This window comes from Strix aluco, chromosome 1, assembly GCF_031877795.1.
Source record: "Strix aluco isolate bStrAlu1 chromosome 1, bStrAlu1.hap1, whole genome shotgun sequence".
In the NCBI taxonomy this organism is placed as follows: Eukaryota; Metazoa; Chordata; class Aves; order Strigiformes; family Strigidae; genus Strix; species Strix aluco.
The window spans coordinates 22425423-22448844 of NC_133931.1; the positions used below are offsets into that span (position 1 = coordinate 22425423).

At 43.4% G+C, this 23422-nt stretch overlaps 1 protein-coding gene across 2 annotated transcripts in view; it reads right to left on the reverse strand.

The window, feature by feature from the left end:
- FZD6 (frizzled class receptor 6) overlaps positions 1 to 23420 on the reverse strand; it is a 33936-nt gene extending 10516 nt beyond the window's left edge. Inside the window, exons 1-2 of one of the 2 annotated variants that reach the window (XM_074814291.1) lie at positions 23351 to 23420; positions 22372 to 22760 (exon numbers count right to left, since the gene is read on the reverse strand). In XM_074814291.1, coding sequence (XP_074670392.1) covers positions 22372 to 22551 — 180 coding nt within the window. In that variant the 5' untranslated portion in view covers positions 22552 to 22760; positions 23351 to 23420. Of the gene's footprint in view, positions 1 to 22371; positions 22761 to 22941; positions 23083 to 23350 lie in introns of those variants that run through there. The other variant, XM_074814302.1, reaches the window with a different exon arrangement.
- Between the last annotated feature and the right edge of the window lie 2 nt (positions 23421 to 23422).

Sequence of the window (23422 nt, forward strand, 5' to 3'; positions counted from 1 at the left end):
AATATCATTATTGCTCGTTTTTGAAACACTGCATTTCAAAATCTCAACATGACTGAGAATTTCTCTACCTGTATTACCGAGCACCAGGCTGTGAATAACTGATGACTGTTCTCACTAGAGAATTCATAGAATGAAATTTAATGCAACTTTTTTTTCCCCTCAATTCATTCAATCTATTACTTACATACAGTCAGACAGTCAGACTGGCTTTTAAGGAAAAAACCTCAACCTTCCTTGTCTACATTTTATCAACTTTATCATTAGGGAAAAATATTTTAGCTAAAATACTACCGTGTGTGCAACCTTCAGACAAACCAGAAGTTGTCGGTCATTTTTGCAAGTGCTGTGTCATTACAAGGGCAGCTTATTGAAGGAAGCAAACGATGGCACGCCAACAGCATTGCCGGGCGCGCTCCTGTACTTCCACGTGGGCTGTATGTCTAAAGCAGCAGAGCCAAGAGAAGGGAGCAGTGGTGCTGGGGGCTGTGTAAGCAGGCCCTCATGTTAGCGAGCACAAACAGAAATAAAACCAAAGCAGCCAACCACGCGTCAGTGACCTGTTGGTGACTCTGGACACATGGCTACTAGATCACAGATCAGCTAGGGCCACGAGGTGCCAGGCATTGCCAGGACAGAGGGCACATACACAGCACGCCGACATCTGACCCACGTAAAAACGTTGGTGCGCAGAACAGATGGGGTCCTCCACGCCGCTCACCGGGCCGGCAGAGACTGCCCAGAGAATGGGGGGGAAGTAGACAACGGCTGGTGGGGCGCACGTGTGTTGAAAGGCTCCGACCCTGCTGGTTCTCAAACAAGCCCAGCCTTGGATCCACTGCAGGCTGCTGCTCACTGTCCTGTCTGCCATGCCAGGACATTCCTGAACCAGCTCATGAGAGTAAAACAAGCTAATTTAAACACAATTCTGAGGAACTAACCCACAGCTAAGTGTGAAATCCATCTGCAGGATCACATCAGCCTAAGCTCTTTTTAAGTAGGCTTTCTGATGAAACGCTTCTTGTATTTCAGGAAAAAGGAATCTCCATATCACACCTAAATAGACAAATTCATGCACCAGGAAAGCTGAAATAATATTTAACACACTCTGAAATGTGCTGATAAACAGGGACACTGCACAAAATTTTCAAAGTAAGCGAAGCTTTTAGTAAGATTTTTATTCAGGAAGAATTTTACGTAATTCTTTACCATTAACAGTTGTGTGCCTCAGATATTCAACTAACAACTGGCAAAGGAAGGATTAACTTCACAGTCCAGAATAGCATCCTTACCTTTTTTGTCAGCTTTTAAGTATCCCAAATATATATACATCAATACCCAAAGAGCAAGTCCTACTACTGAGCATGCAGTTTAAAAGACAAGACATTGCTAAATAAATTTTCCCCTTCAAAATGGGATATCTACAAATCGTCAAGGGACCTTTGTAATAAACATAGGAATGTGTGGGGAGGGAGGGAAGGGAGAAGATAAGGCAGAGCAAGAATAACATAAAAATGCTTTATGAAAAACCAAAAAAATGTTGGCACTATCCTTCAGAGCACTCCGACTGCGTGCTGCATCTGCAGAAGCCATTACAGCAGGCACACAGAAGTCTGATCCCCCTCTGGATATCTGCTCTGGGGCTGCCTTGGCAGGAACCCAAGACTTGAGTATTTTCTGACAAGGAGAGCTCTGGTATAATGTGCTCCAGCTCCATGAGTTAAGAGTATTTCCTAAATGCTACATGGCTTCAGATGAAAAAAAATGTCAGGAGTTAACCCTAAATGAATTAAATTCCCTTTGCATAATTATGATGCTTGTTTTCTTTTCAATTAAATTGTATTTGCTCCAGTGGTTAATTTATATTAGCTCTGTTCTTCCTGGCACTTAGGATAAAGTAAAGATAATAGCCTGGGTAGTCATATACAAGTCCTATAAAAATTGACTTTTTTTAAAGTAAGTCTTGCAGAAACTGTCTTTATTGTTATGAATTCTTCCTTTTTGTCACCCACAGTTCATCTCAGTTGATAAAAAATAAAATTAATTTTCTAGAGCAAGTTTTGGAGTGCCAGTCAAGAACTTTTGCAGTCTTAGGTAAAATAGCAATATTTTCTCTAGAAAGTAAGAATTTAAAAAAACCAATATTCATATCTATGAAACCAACTTTATCAACAGAGATATTTTACTAGCTGTTTTGATAAGCAACTAACAATTTTAAAATAGCATTTTCCAACATAGCTAATAAGGCTACATATTGTAAGCTCACTCCCTTGTTACAGAAAACTAGTATAAAGGAAGTGATGTCTGGTGAAGAAAGTCAGGACGTAAAACCAACCTTTACCATTCTAACAGAGTTTCTGTTACATGAAGATACTCCAAAGCTAAAATATCACAAGAATCACTACACAATAATACTGTATATTAGAGGTAGATAATGACAAGTGAAAATTAAATGCTTGCAAGAGTTTTACTACAGCATGTTGATATCAGCTAAATACTGTTGTTTAAAGAACATATTTAATTGCAAAACTACCTTAACAGATAAATACAAAAACGAAAAATATTAGGAAGAAAGCTATACTCAGCCTGTAATGTATTCACAGTAGAAATCCAAGGACACAACTGCCAAGAATAATTGTACTTACAGTACTTCTTTCAGCTTGCTAAAAATATTTACCTTTTGACACAGAATCACAGAATCACCTAGGTTGGAAGAGACCTTGAAGATCATCTAGTCCAACCATTAACCTAACACTGACCATTCTCAACTACACCATATCCCTCAGCGCTATGTCAACCCACCTCTTGAACACCTCCAGGGATGGGGACTCCACCAGCTCCCTGGGCAGCCCATTCCAACGCCTAACAACCCGTTCTGTAAAGAAATGCTTCCTAATATCCAGTCTAAACCTTCTCTGGCGCAACTTGAGGCCATTCCCTCTTGTCCTATCACTTGTTACTTGGTTAAAGAGGCTCATCCCCAGCTCTCTGCAACCTCCTTTCAGGTAGTTGTAGAGGGCGATGAGGTCTCCCCTCAGCCTCCTCTTCTCCAGACTAAACAACCCCAGTTCCCTCAGCCGCTCCTCGTATGACATGTGCTCCAGACCCTTCACCAGCTTCGTTGCCCTTCTCTGGATACGCTCGAGTAATTCAATGTCCTTTTTGTAGTGAGGGGCCCAAAACTGAACACAGGAATTGAGGTGCGGCCTCACCAGTGCCGAGTACAGGGGTAAGATCACTTCCCTGTCCCTGCTGGCCACGCTATTTCTGATACAGGCCAGGATGCCATTGGCCTTCTTGGCCACCTGGGCACACTGCTGGCTCATGTTCATCCCGCTGTCAATCAACACCCTCAGGTCCCTCTCTGACTGGCAGCTCTCCAGTCACTCCTCCCCAAGCCTGTAGCGCTGCTGGGGGTTGTTGTGGCCCAAGTGCAGCACCGGGCATTTGGCCTTATTGAAACTCCTACAGTTGGCCTGAGCCCATCGCTCCAGCCTGTCCAGATCTCTCTGCAGAGCCTCCCTATCCTCGAGCAGATCAACACTCCCACCCAACTTGGGGTCATCTGCAAACTTACTGAGTGTGCAATCCCCTCGTCTAGATCATCAATAAAGATGTTAAACAGGAGTGGCCCCAAAACCGAGCCCTGGGGGACACCACTCGTGACCGGCCGCCAACTGGATTTAACTCCATTCACCACAACTCTCTGGGCCCAGCCATCCAGCCAGTTTTTTACCCAGCAAAGCGTGTGCCCATCCAAGCCGCGAGCAGCCAGTTTCGCCAGGAGAATGTTGTGGGAAATGGTGTCAAAGGCCTTACTGAAGTCGAGGTAGACAACATCCACAGACTTTCCCTCATCCAATAAACAGGTCGCCCTGTCGTAGAAGGAGATCAGGTTTGTCAGGCAGGACCTGCCTTTCATAAACCCATGCTGACTGGGCCTGATCATCTGGTTGTCCCGCATGTGTTGTGTGATGGTACTCAGGATGAGCTGCTCCATCAGCTTTCTGGGCACTGACGTCAAGCTGACAGGCCTGTAATTTCCTGGATCATCGTTCCAACCCTTCTTATATATACGGGCATCACATTGGCCAGTTTCCAATCTGTCGGGACCTCCCTGGTCAGCCAGGACTGCTGGTAAATGATGGAAAGCGCCTTGGCGAGCACCCCAGCCAGCTCCTTCAGCACCCTCGGGTGTATCCCATCCGGTCCCATAGACTTGTGTGTGTCTGTGTGATGCACTAGGTCACTGACTGTCTCCTGGAATGCAGGGGGGTCGTTCTCCCAGTCTCTGTCTTCTGGCTGAGGAGGCTGGATTCCCTCAGTACAACTAGTCTTGTTATTAAAGACTGAGGCAAAGAAGGCATTAAGGACCTCAGCCTTTTCCTCATCACTTGTTACCGTGTTTCCTCCTGCGTCTAGCAGGGGATGGAGGCTCTCCCTGGTCTTTCTTTTGCTGTTGACACACTTACAGAAACATTTCTTGTTGTCCTTGATTGCTGAAGCCAGATTAATTTCTAGCTGGGCTTTAGACCTCCTGATTTCCACCCCGCATAGCCTCACAGCATCTTTGTAATCATTGTGAGTGGCTAGCCCCTTCCTCCAAAGGCCATAAACTCTCCTTTTCTTCATGAGTTGCAGCCAAAGCTCCCTGTTCAGCCAGGGTGGCCTTCTCTGTTGCTGGCTTCTCTTATAGCACCTGGGGACCGCCTGTTCCTGAGCCATTAAGACTTCCTTCTTAAAGACTGTCCAGCCTTCCTGGACCCCTATACCCTTCAGGACCATCTCCCAAGTGATCCTGTCAAGCAGGTGCCTCAACAAGTCAAAGTCAGACACCTGAAAGTATGAACACATGTTAAGAGCAGGAAGTTTGATGTTCCGAAGCACAAGCAGACCTTCTGAGTCAGACCAAACAAGCATTTAGGGGGCCACCCCATTCTCACCCTGGCTGGTAGCAAGCAGGGGTATAAGACAAGCTGACACCCCTCCCAGTTTCCTGCAATCAGTGGTTTAGGAAAACAGCTGCGGGTTATGCCACGACCACTGTGTTGAAAAGACACCAACAGACCTCTCTGCCTAGAATACATCTAATCCATTCTTCAATTATTTATGCTTATACCCTTTGTAAAATACTACAGCAGTAAGTTATATCACATAATTTCATCAGGCACTGCTGAGAAAATACTGCATTTTATTTGTGCATTGTAACTCCTGGTTTTGAAACCTAGTTTGTGTTTTGACAAACGGTTACTCTCTTTTTTTTCCATGTCATTTTGCCATCCTGCTATCATTTACATATCATATTTATACATTAGCATAATGTTTTAAATTTTTGTTTCTATTCCTTTCATAATACACTTTGTCTTTTTGCCTTGACTACATTTGAACACTTACCTCACATTTCCATAGTGACAACAAAGCCCCTTCTCTGAGTGACAGTAACTAATATAATACTGCGTCCATCTACTTGTATGGACAGTGGGGGTTATTTTTCCCATATTCATTACTCTGCATTTACCAACCCTAAATCTTACCTACCATTTTATTGTTCAATTGCATCTACCACAAAATCTTTCTGCAACTCTTTAGTGTGTTTTGCTTTCTCAGCAAATTCACTATCCATCTCTCTTCTAGGTCATTTCTGAATTAGCTCTGTATCAGAGGTTTCAGTACAGATGACTAGGGGGAACTACTCTAGTGAGTTATTTGGTATAGGACAAAACTATCAACTAATGATTTAATACTCTTCATTCTGAAAAAACATTTATTTATTCCTACTTTTCTTCTTGAACTTTAGGCAGGCATTGGGAAATAAAGTCTCCATTGGGTTACCAGCATAGTTTCTTTAAAAAACATAGGTTATGACCATGTTAAAGGCTTTTGAAAATTGAAGTATAATATACTGGCTGAATCACCCTTTTCAACAAATGTATGAAGTCCCTCAAAAAACTCCAAGAGATTTTACAGGCAAGGAGTTCCATCAACCAAAAAAAATTCTATAAAATGTAAAACTTTGCCTCAAACACACACAAATGGGATTTGTAAAATACAGATTTATTTTCAGAAGCTGCCTACTTTTACCATATAAGAACAGCAAAAGACGTAGTGAATTATGCCTGGAACTCTGCTAACAATTAGGTATCTTTAAATGCGGGCTTCACTTCCAGCTAGCCAATTTGGAAATGTTTTGTTATAGAAAATAATAGGTCTGCATTTCCTGATGGACCATAAAAAGCAAAATCTTACCAAAACCAAAAGTATTTGCTCCTCCAGCTGCATGGCCCATAAGCAAAAACCGTAAAGCTGAGATCACAAGCTCACTGACAGTAAGAATCAGTCGCTTCAAGGCTGCATTATCTGGACCATGGGTGTCCCAACCACCAACCATTTTTTACCCAAGTGGTTAGCTGAGTAACCTTCATGCACGCTCATGTCTTGAGCATCCAAATCTGGGATTAAACTCAGAATCTGTGTCGTGGTTTGAGCACGCATAATCTACGTATATGTTTGAATATGGTTTGAGACCATAGTCTTCTCCTCAGGAAGTTCAGTATCTGCAGGTGGCACAATCACATGTAATAGGCCCTCCCAAGAAACCAAGGCACTTGGCATTTCTAGCATTAGCAACCACTGCCCTGTCACATGAACAGAGATGAAAATCTGCAGATTTAGTGATGGCAGTGCTAAAAATAGAGTGAAACCAGACTCTTAAAACCAAGAATGAAGCTTCACAAAGCCAATATACATCCTAAAACATACATTGTCATCTTCCTGTCAATGGGAAACAAAATCCAGTAAATATGAAGCAAACTAGAATACACTAACAATCTGCCAAAAAATCCCCCAACAAACTAATAGCAACTGTACAGCCAAAGACGATGTAGTCTGTAACAACAGGACAGGCACTGCCACAAGCAATAGCAGTGAAGAACTGAGGACTGCAGGATGAAAACTTTCCACTGCATTGTCAGTGCAGAGTACCAGGGGCACGTGCCCTGTACAGAAACCTCCCAGTGCAAAACAGTCTGAACTTAACCCCGTGAAACAATTAGATACTCACTGCGGACTGTGAATACAGTCAAACAGTCAAAGAGAGTAGAACATCACTAGCCAGCAAGAGGAACATCCTCTGCACTGAACAAAGCACCAACACCTTACTTAGTAAATCCTAGACTCTTTACGAAGTATGTCTATGTTATATTTTCTCCAGAGGCAAAGCCAAACGATCTCAGAAATCTAGTTATGGTGTGGTCCTACACAACTGAGATGAGTGAAAACAAATGGTACAGAGTACAGAATAAATAGCTAGGTACAAACCTGCTTTGCCAACAAGTAAATTGCAACCCAGAACTCTATGTGAATCTCATGCTCAGCATGCTTCTCTGTTTTGTGCTTAGCAGGCTTACAAGTCCAAGGCACAACAGAAACAAGCTCATTATTCCAGGCAGACAGTGCAGATGCTTTGTCCTACCTCATCTCAGTTTCAGCCTAGAGAAAAGTATTACCAGAGATGATCAGATGTCTCTACAGTTGGGATGTATGATAACTACTAACGTTATGTCAAAACAAGTAAGTAAAAATGTTCTCCTGTACTCTGATGATTAATGTCACAGAAATATTTAAATAATATAGAAAACAGCGGATCAAAATATCAAGGTCTGTGTTACAATCAGCTATGGCAAACTTTGATTGTAAGAGACAGGAAATACCTTGAATTGCTGAGATACATAGAGGATTGGAGCCTTTGTTCAGCCATTGGAGCCAGTCATTTAAGACAGTAACATCCTACCCTCCTAACCACTGAGGTCTAGCTACCTAGCTAAAACATTCACTTAATCTAGTTAACACTAAGGATAACTATGTTAAATGATGAGAGACACCAGCTGTCTCAATGTTAAGCAATGGTACCTGTTTCATGGTTTGATATGAATCTTGTGACCTAAAGGAAAAACATTACAACCTTGTCACTTACATAACTGTATATTTCAATCCTGGAAGCAAACACAGGCTTAAACCCAAATTTCTATAATCATACTATACTGTGTACCCCAGTTTCCTACCTATACTAAAGATACACATTGTTATTCATGAAACTACCTGCTTTACAGGAAATAACACCTCACCTAAATGATTAATAATTTGAATCACAGAATATGTCAAGCAGGATCCTGTAATGATGATATCATTAATTATTGAGTAATAACTTACAGTACCAGACTTAAACACAACTACACTCCAGTAAGTGTCACTACAGAATTGAAGTACAACCTCAAAACCTAAACATAATATATATTTACATTTACTTTCATGTGTGATATTTAGGAAATATGGCCACTGTCAACCATGGTGTATATAAATGATCTCAAAAGAACAGGCAGTAATTACTCTTTATACTCAGAGCTATAGTGAAAATCTTCACAGTACCTTTAGCTACTTTTATAATGATAATCTGTTTCAATTAAAGACAGTGAAACAAATATGGCACAGTTGATTTAATCCTACACGACTGTTTCAATAGAGTTATTCTGGACTGGGTGCGAATGAGATTAGCATCATACCCAGAGAGATTAATGTCTCCATACAATTCCTAGATGGGCTGGCAAGGGTGGTAATTTGCTTATGGCCACAGTGAATCAGCTGCCAAGAATCTCTGACTTGTAATTCATGCACAATTAAGTCATGGTAAATAAATGTGCTAACACATGAAACTAAATGAAGGATGAAATTTTCAAGTTCAATTAGATTTAAAGCAAGGTTGAGAAAAGACTAGGTTCTTCCTACTGGAAGTTACATTGATGGATTTAGATCAAAGGTAAGTTAAAGACACTTTTAAATTGGTATGTAAAGATTTAGAAACTATTTTGCAGGAGGCTAAGGCAGTTTAAGTGTCAGCACCTTGTTGCTACATGTCTGCTAGAAGTTGCTACTTAACAGCAGAGCCGCAAAACAGAAATCAGAGTGCAACTCATGAACATCAGTGCAACGTCAGCCACTCTTTAAACTACCAACAAACATGGTATGAACTAATTTGGGAGCCCACGTAGTCCATGTCACTACCCGAGCTTTGGGTAATAATCAACTATTACTGTCAGCAGCAAGTATCAGTCATAATCTATATTTTCTAAACTCAGTTAAAATTACATGGGCAACTCCACTACAACAAAAGTTTTTCAGGACTAAAATTCACTGATAGGAATCAAATATATTACATATGAATATATGTACGTTTAATACGCATCATTAGTGCATTGTAATTTGACAGAGGTAAAATAAAACCATCGAAAGTACATGAATTTTACTTTTATCTTAATAAGCTCCTTTTAAACAAAGCAGCATTACTTTCTGTAGCTTCCACAACAGAATTAAGGCAAATGCAGTAGTTTAATTTAAAAGCTGGCCACATATTTTTTAAACATAATCAGTTTAGTGTTTATGCTTACAGACATATGAATGAAATCTTTTGTCAGAGTATAAAGTAGGTTACCCCCACAGTTTAAAAGACAAAATAGTTTAAGTTTCCTACTCAAGGACAATCTGGAGTTCAAGGAAATGAATGGAGGAGGGGGGGGGGGGGGGGGAAGAAAAAGGCAGCGAACAAGCAAGTGGACCAAACAATGCTGTTCTGCAATTAAAGATGTTTGCAAAGATATGAGCTTTCATGTTTGTCCTTCAACTGAACAGTAAAGGCAATGCATGTACTTGGACATTCAAGGGGCTCTGAACAAAGCATGGGGACAGGTTAACTTGAAACAGTTGATAAACCGAACTGTTCCCAGCAGTCTGCTCCTCCCACGGCCATACAGGTCTGGGAGCTACCAACCAGTCAGCACCTGAAGCATCATCATTTAGAAGGCAAAGTCAAACAGAAACTGATCTTAAAAAATGCTGTGCTGTAAACTCCAGTGGCTCAGGGACTGACCAGCAAGCAGTCAGGTGGCCATGCAGTGCAGGCTTGGTGGGCCAGAACTTCATCACCCACCTCAACAAGCCAGGCACCAGTTCAGATCCCAGGCTGGGCAACTGCTCAATGAGCTGAATTACTCATCATATAAATGCTCAATATATTTGCAACAAAATCACGAGTATATTTGCAAACTCTTCCCCATCATTCACCCCTACACGTGCAATATACTTTGATATATATATATATACACACTCAGGTTTGAACCACTAGCTGTTCAAAGTTGATGGGACTATTAATCAGAAATCCAACCAGGGTAAGGAGAAGGCACATGGGGGAAGGTTTTCAAAGGTCAGTAGGGCAGCAAGGCAGTCATGCACTTCAAACAAAACAAAACCCAAAAACAACACTCCAAAAAACTACCCGAACACCACAACTGGGCACTAAACTTGCCATTGGCAGTATACACAGAAAGATAAAGCAGGTTATTCTGCTTTTTACTTCTACAGGCTCTAGACTGTTTTGCATTAACTCACAACTACAGAATTTCTTTCTGTAATAAAACAACTTAGTTCCATGTTTTTCCTTAAGTATTTTTAAGTGCAAAATAGAAATACATATATCCCTATATTTTTTAACTATAGCAAAGGTTAGAAACAATATAAACAGGAATATTATATCTCACTAAGAAATTATTCTGAAGTAAACTAAAGAACAAGTATTCCAATACTTTCCAAAATAGCTTATTAGCAAAATTCACTGCATTTTGTGGTTCTAACCTAAATTACAGCTTGACCTAAATTATAGATATTCCAGCCTCTACAATTTACAGTCCAAAACAAACATGAGAGAATTTTCCCAACCATCACAGAACTGAACTATTTATACAAAGTTTTCAATTATATATGGTTTTATCTCCATGTATACTATACGGAGCATAAAAGACAGACAAATATAAGTTAACTGAAAGAAAGTATACTGCGGGCCCTCAAACATCTGAAGTCTAGACAGAGCTTCATTACATCTGGACTGTGGTAGCCAAAGAACCTGAAAATAATCTTAAATTCTTCATGTATTTGCCATGTATTACAGGAGTAAATGGATTTATTACTGAACTTACTGTGTAGAATACAATTTAGAAGATTACCAGTACTACTGTTGATAGACTCCTTGTTACCTATAAAAAAACCCTCCTCATTTGAAGGGAATTCCAACAGAAGTCGTTACTGCTCTGGTTCCAAAAAAGTCAGACCAGATTCATGTTTCCCCCTGCCTCTGTGAGGGTGGAGATGCACCTCAGCAGAACAGCACCAGCCAAGTTACCAGAGTAGGAACCCTGCACCATGCTTTCTTCCTTGCCTACTTCATTCCTAAACTGTCAGGAAAAATCTCAGTCATGACAGGATTACCTTCTCAGGCAATCTTCTGTCAGTCTTCTGCAACATCAAGTAAAGCAATCAAGAGTCAGATCCACAAAGTGGACTGGCTATTGCAACAGAAACTTGTCATTCCTAACTTCCAGGCACTTCACACAGTCCTCACAGCAGTTTCCCTATCTGATGTCCACACAGATAGGCACCCCGAGAACGACACTCACAGAATTCAGGAAGCAGAGATAAACTTCACAGCCAGAATAAAATGCTCAAAAGGAGCAGGAATCAAATAGCACGTATCTCCAAAAGCTAGACAACTAAACCAAGCTCCAAGGCAGTGTTTATGCAACAGACTACTACTCAGAATGCTCAGGGATCCACGTTCAGACACCTCCTTTGCCAGTCTATAAAATAAAAATTTGAGCTGCCTTAAAAAAAAAGAAGAGCTTAAGTCAATAGCTCAATGACGTTATGCTCATGGGAGAGAAACTGAGGATCCTGTTCCACTGAGTATTTAAGTATTTTAAATAAGGTGATGCAGGATTAACAGAAAAAAGCAAGAGACATTTCTGTGTCAGAAAGCTATACAATCTGCAGTTAGAGATTTACCCATCACTGCCAACTCAGCCTGGAAAAGACAACCAGTCCTCTTCCCCAAAAGTTACCAAACTCTCCTTTTCTAAACCTAAGCCATACTAATACTAGGACACCACCAGAAAATTCGATGCCCTTTACCATCACAGAATTACCAGGATTGCAAGAAAGCCAGTTCTGTGGAGGCAAAGGCATCCGAACCAGCTCTGCACAGACCAGCACCACCCCAGCCAGGTGCCATTTCCACATGGCTGCTGAGCCTGCTCCAAGTCTACCCAGGAAGAACACAGGTATATGGCGCAACACCTCTGGCTCAAAGCTGACCCCATTAGACCTGAGGAAGCTCTGCAAGGAGCCACACTGTTGCTTGCATCAAGTTTTCCGCTCTTCGCAGACCCAGGCTACTGGTTAGGTGGAGACAGAGATATTGTATCTAAATTGGAAAATGTCCTTACTTATGAAGTTAATTCCAGTGTTAACAGGGAGTAACAAACTGCCACCCTCAGCCTCCCAAATCCAACAAAATGAAGAGTAACCGCATCTGTTGATTTCTTCCCCATATCTCATAAAAATGAGACACAGCATGTCTTATGGCCAGCCAAGCAGTGTGTCCATGTCTCAAGGTATGACCAACTGGAAATACTGAAATCAGAAGACAGGTAAGAACTGCAGTTGGTGAGGCAGATAACTGCAGGTTCATGGACTTCAACTCAGTCATCTGACTTGTGCAGGCCTGACTGATGTTGTCTCTTACACCACAACAAAGTGAATGGATTAGTAAAAGTTTACAGAAATTAGTAATTGTAACAATTTTCATGCAGCACAGTATCAAATGCTTTCCTGAAATTCAAACAGATTGTCTTAGTCCCTAGAAAATCTGTACAAGTCGCTTCTGTCATGCACACGGGTTGACAAGGAGGACAGGATCTTCTGAAAGAATTCTCAGTAATGCAGGAGCACAGACCAATACAAGTCAGACACAGCACCAGAAACGAATGACCTGAGAGTCTGAGCCACAAACCAGAGACAGCTCAAAAGAACAACGGAAAACTGGATGGCAGCCTCGGTTTGTTTGTGTTTGGGAAGCTTTCACCATGTATCCAACTTTCTATATACTTAGCATCCACCATGTGCCATAAATTTTGATTCAGAGTAATTTTCTGTAAAATCATTGCTTCTGGGAAGACCAGTGTGCATGCAAAATGGAAAACCAGGCCTTCCACTTTAAATTAACTTCGTAGTGATCACCTTCACTACAGCTTGAAAACATAAAATTTTAATTATTATTATTCCAAGTAGATCATTATTGCAATAGAAAAAGCAATGCTCAAGATTTTTAAAAAGATATACATAAAATCTCTTTTTGAAAAAAAACCATGGTAATTAATTCCCAAGTATTTGTGGGAAATAGTTCTTATCTTCCACAGAGGTATATTTCTTTTGTGGCATTTTTGTTCAGTTTTTTATTTTTATGAAGATAAAATGTCTAAAACACTTATAACCTGAGTAGCTACTACATATTTTTGCTCTGTAGACATATATATGCATCTTAATTGAATTATTTTTATTTATTAACTTTTATTTACTCTTAATTTTTATTTACTCTGAGACACAAGCCAATCTGAGAGGCAAGAAAGCAAGAAAAACAACTTGCTTTTAAATAATATTAAAAAAATTATCCAAATTCTAAAGGATCAATGAGGCAGCTAGTAAGGCAAGAAGCTAATTCCTTTATCCCATTACTTTATGATCACCTCTTCCTTTCTCCAAACGTAAGATAGCCAAATATAAGGAAGGGCTCTCTTAACAAAGCTGATGATGTTACTACAGGACCCTCTTTCTGCATGTACTGCCTCACACACTATCTCCTTCATTCCTCAAAAATCTCCACCCAAATCCTTGACATTTTGAAAATCCTGCCTCCTCCTGCTAGTGAGATCAAAGAGTCAAAGGAGACACAGTTTCCCAACAGCTCATTGCTTGATGTAGCACAGACCTAACTTATGACTACTCAATGGGACAACCTGGTGTTAGGTTTCACCCACCCCTCCCAGAAGCCAGTCGGAGCAGAATCAGGTACATACCCAGCACCTCCATCACACTGCAGAGACCTTCACCCATGAGAAGCTGGGGGCCATAGGGAGCTCAGAAGTCATGCTTGTAATGTAACCTCACAGGCAGTCAAGGACTCACATTTGCTTTTCCTCTCCTTCACAGATGCCTCTGATAAAGAGGAGGATGCATCCACCTTCACATAAGAGGCATATGCAATGGCACCTCTTCCTTCTCCCAGCATCTCCTTCCTAGACTGCTGCAGGCAAAAGGCAGCACACACCCCGGGGGTTCACCCTGAGGTGATGCTGCAGCACCCTGCAGCTGACGTGGCACTGGGGAAGGCAGACAGAGAAACAACACTGTGCAAGTAGTCACTAACAGGCCCACCAAGGACATGGAAAAGGACCAGAGCAGGTCTTGACCTACCCTACTGTCCAACTGGTAAAGGATCAGGAGGCTTCAGACATGTCACAGGGGTGCAATTTCTGCAGGAGACCTCCCATTTCTCTCTAGAACTGCCAAACTATTGACTGTAGAGGCAACCAGTGGGGCAGATGCATGAAGGCCTACACAAAGTCAGCCCAGTCCTCAAGAGAGACCTCCATCCTTATCAATAACTGCCATTCACCTGCATCCACAGGCACCTAAGCACCCAAGGGAGGGTGGCAAGCAGCATGCTTGACACAGCAAGGCAGCTGCTAGGACCCCTCCTGTTCTCACCAGTTCTGAATGCCTGTATTAGCCAGTGTTTCCTTAACCTTTTCCCACAGTGCTCATTTTGTTGGCCATGGTGCATCTCCCCCCCCCTCCTTATTTCTCCTGTTCAAAGAACTCAAGGCCACCTTTTCTTCTACCCTTTCATATTATCATCTGTGGGCCATGTTAACCCTCAGCATACAACATTTTGTTTGCAGTTCCAGGCATACTCCCCAGAAAGATCCCCACCCCTGGATGCTTAAGTTATGCTTAAAATGGTGCTACTTATATCTTCCTAGCAAAAGCACTGGCTCATATGAAGCAGTACAGAGCTGGGACATGGAGTCTGGGTAACCAGGTATTGCTAGGCCATCATGAGGCTGGATGGGTACAGTCCCTCTCTGAAAAGCTGCTTTTAATTTTTGTATGCAGGATAAACGTGTGGAGAGTTTAGCCACCAAGTGAACAGGAGAGTGGTAGTAGTTACTGGGACTGATGAAATCTGGTTGTGCAGGCCTTCTGAGGAATACATCATGGGCCAAACTGGGAAGGATGTGGTTATTCTCTCAAAGAACTTGATCCACCAGAAATTTAAGCAAAGGAAAGATGATGATTTTTTCCCCCAGGAAGCTCTTATCTATCTCACTACAGGGATGGAAAGGAGCAGATATCTTTAGTAAGGATATCCTTTCTGTCCTGCAGAGACCAACTATCCAGGCCTGTCCCCTGTGCCTCTGTATTATAGCAAGTTTCTCTCCCCCCATTTACAGCAGCTGCTTACACTGTCCTTATGCTCCCCTGCACACCTCCCCTTCTTCTAATAGCTAAGCAGAAAGCAGGCAAGTCTCCACTCATCCCCTCTATGTAGTTCAGGAGAAGAGGGCAGATAGATGCATCTTTTCCTCTGGCAAGCAAGTTACTACTGTGATGCAGCAATCACAGCTACATACAATACACAGAAAAGGTCTAAAAAGGTAAAGGGAGACAGACAAAGTAACCATGCTTGCCCCAAAGGGATGGTGAATCAACAGCAAACAGACAGTGAGAGAGAGAAAAAGGCAGCAAGCTTTGTAGTGCAGACACTCCCACCCCCTCTCATTTGGCATAGAGAACTAAAGAGATGATACAATAGTAGTTTCAGAAAGTGTCATATTTAATCATTGCATTGTCACACTGGAAAAGAAAGCATTGATATTTGACCACATCTGCTATCCCACATGCTCCTTTCCCAGACCATTCCCTTTTTGTGGTCTTTATCAACGAAGGCATAGATAACACCCTGCAGCCAAGCTGTCATCCTGAATATCACATCCATCCTGCAAATGGAAACTAAACTCGCATGCCACCTCCACCTGCATGCAGTAAGGGCCTGGGCTCTGTACAGCCTCATGACCCATGCAGCACTGTGGACAAACAGCATCTCTCAGTTGCGGGAAGGCACCTCAACACCACAAACCCCTCTTCAGAAAGGGGGCATCGGAATCCTCTTCCATTCTTGGGCTAGATTTGTAGAAGACATAAGCATCACGAGCCTTGCAAAGTTGCCCACAAGCATACCTTGGTGGTTCACCAAGGCCTGCAAGACAATCAAGTTGCTGTTGCCAGAGCTGCCATGGGCCAATGCACTGGATGTGAGCTGTTAGAGATGCCTGATCGCACAGTCTGACAACTCACGGACAGCAGAGGGAGAACACTGTGGGCCACCTATACACAATGGTACACAATATTGTCCACTTGTCTACTATTCAAAGAAAGATAATGTGAAGAATGACCTTCAGAATCATGGTCACACATCACCCTCAGCAGACCTGTCCTCCCTAATCTGATATGCTACTGATCAGGTGAAGTTCACGAGGTTCCACAGGGCAACAGCCACTTCCTTAAAAACATGGAGACAATCTTGAAATTGCACGTGACATTGGTGAAGCGTAAGGACAAATACACCTTTATGTCTGAAAGCTTTGTACCCACTGCTGGCTTTCCCCAACTCCAAGGACGATGTGTTCCCACCAGTCTGGGCTCAGCTCCCAAGCTCTAACCACCTCCTATCAATGAAGGCAAAGCAGTTCCAAACTCAGTAGCTCTGTCCACATTTTCCTTCTCTATATGAACAGCTTTAGGGAAGCTTGCATGACTCCATTCACTCACAGGTGTCCTCCTGGATTAGGTTACAGCTACAGGACTAAGCCCATCGCTCCACACCTACAGTGCTTTGGTTTGGCCAGTGACCACACTTGGCACACAAGTGTGGAGAAGAGGGGGTCCAAGACGCAGGCTGCACAGTGAGACCTGGAAAGCACCAGGGCTTGCAGCTACATGTGAACACTAGACACGGTACTGTGGAAGGGACAGCAATCTGAAGGAGACTAACAACAGCATACCACAGTATTTCCCAGAAAGGTCTGCTGTTGAGAAGATCTGGAAGACAGTATTCCACCGGCCAACTTCAGATCTCATGCACAGTAGGACTGGCCTAAATCTAGTCCAGAGTAAAACCCCTTAGTCTCATGCAGTGGACAGGTAAGAAGTGTGCTAACAACTTCACCTAGCAATCCGTTCCTGTAACACCAAATTACCTGTCAATGTAGACATAGCCTCTGAACGTGGATAAAGATGAGGCTCCGGGAATCACACTGTCAGCAGCATCTCAATGAACCCCAGTTACCATCAGGTAAATACCCTCTCTTCATCCAGCATGCATTACTTTGGACCCCCATGCATTCTAAGCAGCATCCTCTCAGAACAAGGAGCAAGGTAGTACTATTCACATTATCAAGCATAAAGGAATGCTCTTCAGACAAAGCATCATTAAATTTTGCAGATAACTGATGTGCTTAAAGCCAGTGTAATAGGATTACACACATTCACCTGCCTGGTTTCAGACACCTTGAACAAGCTAATCACACTTGATGAAGGACATCAGTACTACAGGTAACAAACACTTTTTTTAGTGGCTGTAGTGTACCCACAGGAATCAGCAAAGATGGTTTATTTAATTAACAAGCAGCAATTTAGCTGTTCCACCACCAAAATCTTGTGATCACCACTTTGTTCCGATAAGCTAGAAAAGTTACCTTAGTTTGTCCTAAGCAACATATGATGTACAGTATGCTACATTTACCACTTTTTACACAAGCCTTCCCTGTCCGTCAGGATCAGTGACATATGGTAAAGAAATAGCAAAAATGTTACAAGCAAAATACAAATAAAATAGCCCCCTGTGCTTGTTCCATTGGGTCAATGCCCATACCTCTGCAGCCTTTCTCCAACTTAGGCTCTGCAGCAGCATCAGGGACAAAACATAACTCCAGGAAGATAGAGACTATTGACTGCTTTCCCAATTGAAGCTGAGCTACCAAAAATTTAAGAGAAGAGAGATTTAAGCTTCAAGTTTTAAGTACTAGTGGTTCACGTATTACACTAAGAACTGCTCATGTGGAGTAAGAGGGAGAGGCAGGATGCCTGTCTAGAGGTTTCAGTAAATTCACGCCTGTGTTATTTTGCAGAACATCACGGTAACAATCTTCTACACAAAACAGCACTTATTTTCCCAAAACTCCCAACCTACAGAAGGTGGACAGCCCCCCCCTCACTGTGTGTACACACACACATCTATGTACTGATTTAAGCTTGCCAGAGACCAGGTTTCCAGTTTTTGGAAGTGTCTTCATACTGAATTAATTGTAAATTTGTATTTAGTGGAAGCAAATTAAGTGATTACATTAAAAATTTTAACTCACAGAACTTCAGCATTAAGCTTTTGAAGCTACTTCTTAATCCACTTCAAACTGGTTTTGTTAGTTTAAACTGACCTTAGTTCTCATGCAACTTCTCCCACTGCTGCAGCCAGTTGCACTGAACTCTCCAGACACACACACATATTCTGGTACATGGTCATGAACTCAGAAGTGAACGGAAGACTCACTACTGAATCATTTTTCCAGTCTCTGAGGTACTTCATTGTTCTCTGTGGGACATTTTCCAGGGTTTTGTATAGTCTGCTTTAAAAACTCACTGGCAAGCCTTTTGTCTTTGTACTTCTACAGACCTGTAGATCTTACCCAGGTCAGGAAGTCTTAAGGGTTTGTCTACGGTGGACACATTCCAGAACTGCAGTAGAACAGATTAAGAGATATGAACAAAAAGTTACGACACAGTAATATTGTTTGCCTTGCTGGAATAATGCCTTATGTTGACAACCTGTTCCAGCATAGTTGAAGTAGGAATTACTTTGGAATTAGAAGTGACTTGATTTTGTGGATGACCACGAGGGGGAGTTACACCTATTTAAGTATAGCTGTAATGGACTAACTATTCTACTGTGTCCATCCATTTTCCTCACTAGACAAACCACAGATCTCCAGCCTCCCGATCTGAGCCAGTAGTAACATGAGCAGTGTTACTGTTAAACTGTTTTGAGATACAGATACGGTAAGCATCTGCAAATAATTAGATTCCACTGTCATGCAGTTGTTTAGCTAACATACACAAAACTTCACACCACAAAGCCATGTGGTTTTACATTCCTAAAATTACCATTTGTTGTATAAACAAAACTAATCCAAACATAAGGTAAAACTCAAGTACCCTAAAACTCAATGTGCCAAATGGAAAGCTTAGGATTAAAAAAAAAAAAAAAAAAATAGGGAGGGGTGGAGGGAGCAACTGCAAATTATGAATTTTCTATTCCAGAAAGTAAGATCCCAGAGGGACTGTCATCACTAGCCAGAACACCCATAACAGAGACCGCAAAATTTAGTTAGTCTCTTCTCCTGCTCTAATCAGTTCAGTGTTCTTGTTTATAGCACGTCATTAACAACAGTTGATACATGAGGCAGAAGTGTAAGACCACAGATCAGCTCATTTCCAGGAGGACAACCACCACCTGAGACGGTGGCTCCACATCATCCTCTCCTGGAGGATTACTATGAAGACAGCATCCCAGAAATGCCAATTTAACACCATTCTGGAAAGCAGAGAAACTGTACAGAAGCCTTTGTGCTCCAGCAGATGGAAAGCACAGCTCTTCTGGCTAGACAAAACTCCTCACAGCAGAGAACACTTGTAGAGCCTTGAGAATGGGACATAGGAGAGAGCTACCCCAGTTTTCGAGACTGAACCTGACCTTCAGGTGAGACTTCTCCCCCTTGACAAATCTTCATTTTTTCTGGGAGTAAACACTCCAAATAAGTAGTGGGAAGAAGCTTCCAAAGGGGATAGGAGTAGAAAACAGGACTAACATCAAGGCCCTTTCTGCACAAAATACTTGGATTTCTTGAAGAAGTTTCCACCATATGCCCCAGGATTGCATGATCAAGCAGCCCACTCAAGTCAGTTGAGATGAAGTGAGGAAAATACTACAAGCCTCAATCTCAAAACCCAGTGCTTACATCCTCAAACCATGCCCAGTCTTGAGAACAGGCTGTAGGGAGGGGAGGGGGAAGAACGAGATGGAATCAAAACCCAAAGCCTTTAAGCATTCCTACGGAGGATCAAAAGAACAAAGTTTTAACCAACATACTATTAAAATTCTTCCCTTGGTATGAACAAAGTTTGGACTACCAATTACAGAAAAATTCAAGCTCTTAAAACAACAGAAGTCTCCTCCACCTCCCAACCTGCTGCCTCTTTATGGCTACAAAGTGAAATTAAACAATATTCCAGAAGTCGATAGCTCCTTCTCCCCTGCTGCAATACCAAGTCCCCTGAAAAGCAGAACCCTTTGACAATGCTGAGAAAGTTCCCTGTTGCAATCAACCATGGACAAACTATACTGGTACCATTACTGAATACCATGTAGAATCATATCAAAATGTCTAGGTGACATTGGCATCCACTGGTCTTCCTCAGAAAAAAGGCCCAGGGAAATTTCCTTACCCTTTCACCAGTAAAGCAGCTGTCAGGAAAAGTCAGTTTGACCAAGCAGTCAATCAGCACTGCTGAATCACAAATAAAGGCAGGCAGATCAGCACACATACACATTAGGTAGTTTAGAAATGTCTCCACAACACCAGAGTATTGAAGTATACCAAATTAGAGGCCAGACAGTGTCAATGACAGGACACTAGGAAGCAAATGAAACAGGGTAGGGAAATCAAATCGTAATGGACACTGTTGTTCCACACAGCCACCCAGTCAGTTGGCTGAGTAGCGATCAACCACTGCAGTAGTTAGAGGTGTTTATAAGGGAGACAAGATGGAAAAAGCAAGAAAACAACAAAGCTTCTCACTACCATGCAGTTTTTATGAAGTAGCTATATGAGAAGAGGTAAGCCATGAACACTTTCCAGAAGGAACTCCCTCCACGCAGAAGGCATGCACTAGGCACAAGTTACTGACAGTTCAGAAAAGTCAGTCATAGCAAACTAGTAAAAATGGCTCTGTGGTCTCTCTGCTGTAACAGCAGCATGACTGGAAGGCACAAATACTGACAAAAGCTGGCTCAATAGTTGTAGTTAAGACACACCAAGTAAGAACCAGCAGCATACCTGACAAGATAAAGCAGCAGACGCTGCAGAAAGCATTCCTAACAAATGATGACTGGAGAAGGCACTGCACAGAGTTTACAACTGAAGCCTATAGCCTGTCTTTCAATTTAAAAGCCCACAATTTATCCACGATCTGCAGCTGAATTCAGTTGCTTGCATACAGGTATCTTAACATTTGATACCAGAGTTTCCCATACATCTACACTGGGCTGACAAATGCGATGCGAGACCAAAGCCCTTCCAAGCTGGCAGCTAGAGGCCAAACAGGGAATCCTGACTACCCCAAGCAACGCTAAAAAAATGTTTTGGCAACTGAACCAAGCTCCTCCTCCAAGCTCAGTAAAGAATATGTAAATAAGATTTTAATAATAGTAGCCACCTCCAATAGCACCTATATTTTTTTTAAACCAGAAACTTATTCATTTTCAACTCACTTCTGTTTCACTCTCTACACAGCACAAGATTGTAAGCTTTTCAAGACCTGTGTTAAGATGTTCCCTCTCCTCTTACCACTGAAAAGCCATTATTAAAACAGGTTTAAAACTTGTTTTACAAGCCTCTCACCCAGAGAGGCTCTGGCCCTTTGTAGTTATTGCTATCGGCAAAGCCTTTCCACAAGGTGGCATATTCTCAAGGGAGCCATAAGTTACAGTTAGTTCAGGTAAGAAAAGTGTTTGTTTTCACTTTAAAAAGAAAAAAAAAAAAAGAAGAGAGTTGCTCTTTCAGTCAGAAGTTTCAGCATCCAGTCAGAAGACAACAGAATGCAAAGGCCACAATGGAGAATAGGGCTAAGAATAAGTTTAGGTACCTCTCCTTAGCAGACATGAACTGAGAGAGGAACAAAGAGCAAGTTCTAAACATTACTTTTGCACTACCTGAGTTCAGGCAGGCCAGGATATCATAAGCTATGTCCCCAGTGAACTTCAAGAACTGCTCTGTATATCAGTGAGGTGCCTGGGCTATGTGTGATCAGCCCTGCCAAAGAGCTCTAAATAGCCACATCGCTGTGTTACACCCATTCCTCTTTCACTCTAACACAGGATCCAAGGCCGGGGAAGGAAGGGTGTCTATAGTTCCCTTACACAGTGCTTATACAATCAAGCAGCTCTCGTGTACTCCAAAAAGATTTAAAGAAACACCTAGTCACTAAACTTTATCTGCCTTGTCATTCAGTACAACAGATATCACAAACCATTTCTTAATGATGAAAAAAAGGTTGTTTCACAGTGTTGGTATTTATATACTTCAGTGGGGGTGGAGAACGTACCTCCATTTGGAGAGCAGCCGTGTCCTGATCATAGTGTCCCATGATGTTTGGGAAAAAAGTCATATTGTAAGGCATTCCTGAACACCTGGCAACAGTAATTGGCTCACATGTGAATAAACTGTGCCCTCGCACCAGAGTTAGAAGTAAACTGCAAGCCGCAGAAAACGCAAGTACTCCCATCTTGTCAGGGTCTGAACTTCAGCACATAGCTCTGTTCAGCAGTTAGACCGGCTTCGCGCGGGGGTACACACACACATCTTCCTCTGCTGCTTCCAGCGCAAGGCACGGGCAGTAAGGCAGACGATCCGGCTCCTCACCGCTGCCTTCGGTATCTCCCCATCGTGGCTGAACGCGATTTTACTAAATCCCTTCCTGCTCGAGCCTGTACGCTGCAGAAGCGGGAAAAGACAAGGCAGAGTCGTTACCAGCAGAAACCACCGGCCGCGACCACCCGTCGCAGGGCCGAACCCGGCCTCCTCGCGAACCTGCAGGGGAGAGGGCGGCTCCCGCCGGGGCGGCCGCGCACCCCCCGCACCCCCCTCCCCGCGGCTCCCCCCGGCCCCCACATACCCCGCGGGGGCCGCGGCACGGCGCAGCCCGCGCTCCCGCTGCCGCCCCGTCCCGGGCAGCGCCGCCTCGCCCACGGGCAGCGGTGCGTTCGGCCACCGCTCCCGCCCGGGCCCCGGAGCCACCGCTGCTCCCGACGCCCCACTGTCGGCGCTCGGTTCCCAGCCCCGCCCTGGGAAGCGGCGCCCGCGGGGCCGGGCGGGGAGCCGGCCGAGAAGTCGGCCCAGGAGCCGGGGCTCGCCGGGCGCGGCCTCGGCGCCGCATCCCCGCCACGCCCGAGCCGCGCCCCCGCCGCCCCCTCACCGGGACCCGCCTCCCGGCGGGCGCTTCCCCCCCACCTCGGCAGCTGCCCCGCGGAGGAGCCGCCGCTCCCCGGGACAGGCCCCGGGCCTCGCCCGGCCGCCGCACTCACCCGAGCCGGCCCGGCAGCGGCCCCCTCCCCGCCGCGGCTGCGATGGCCGCGGCCGCCCCGCGCCACCGACAG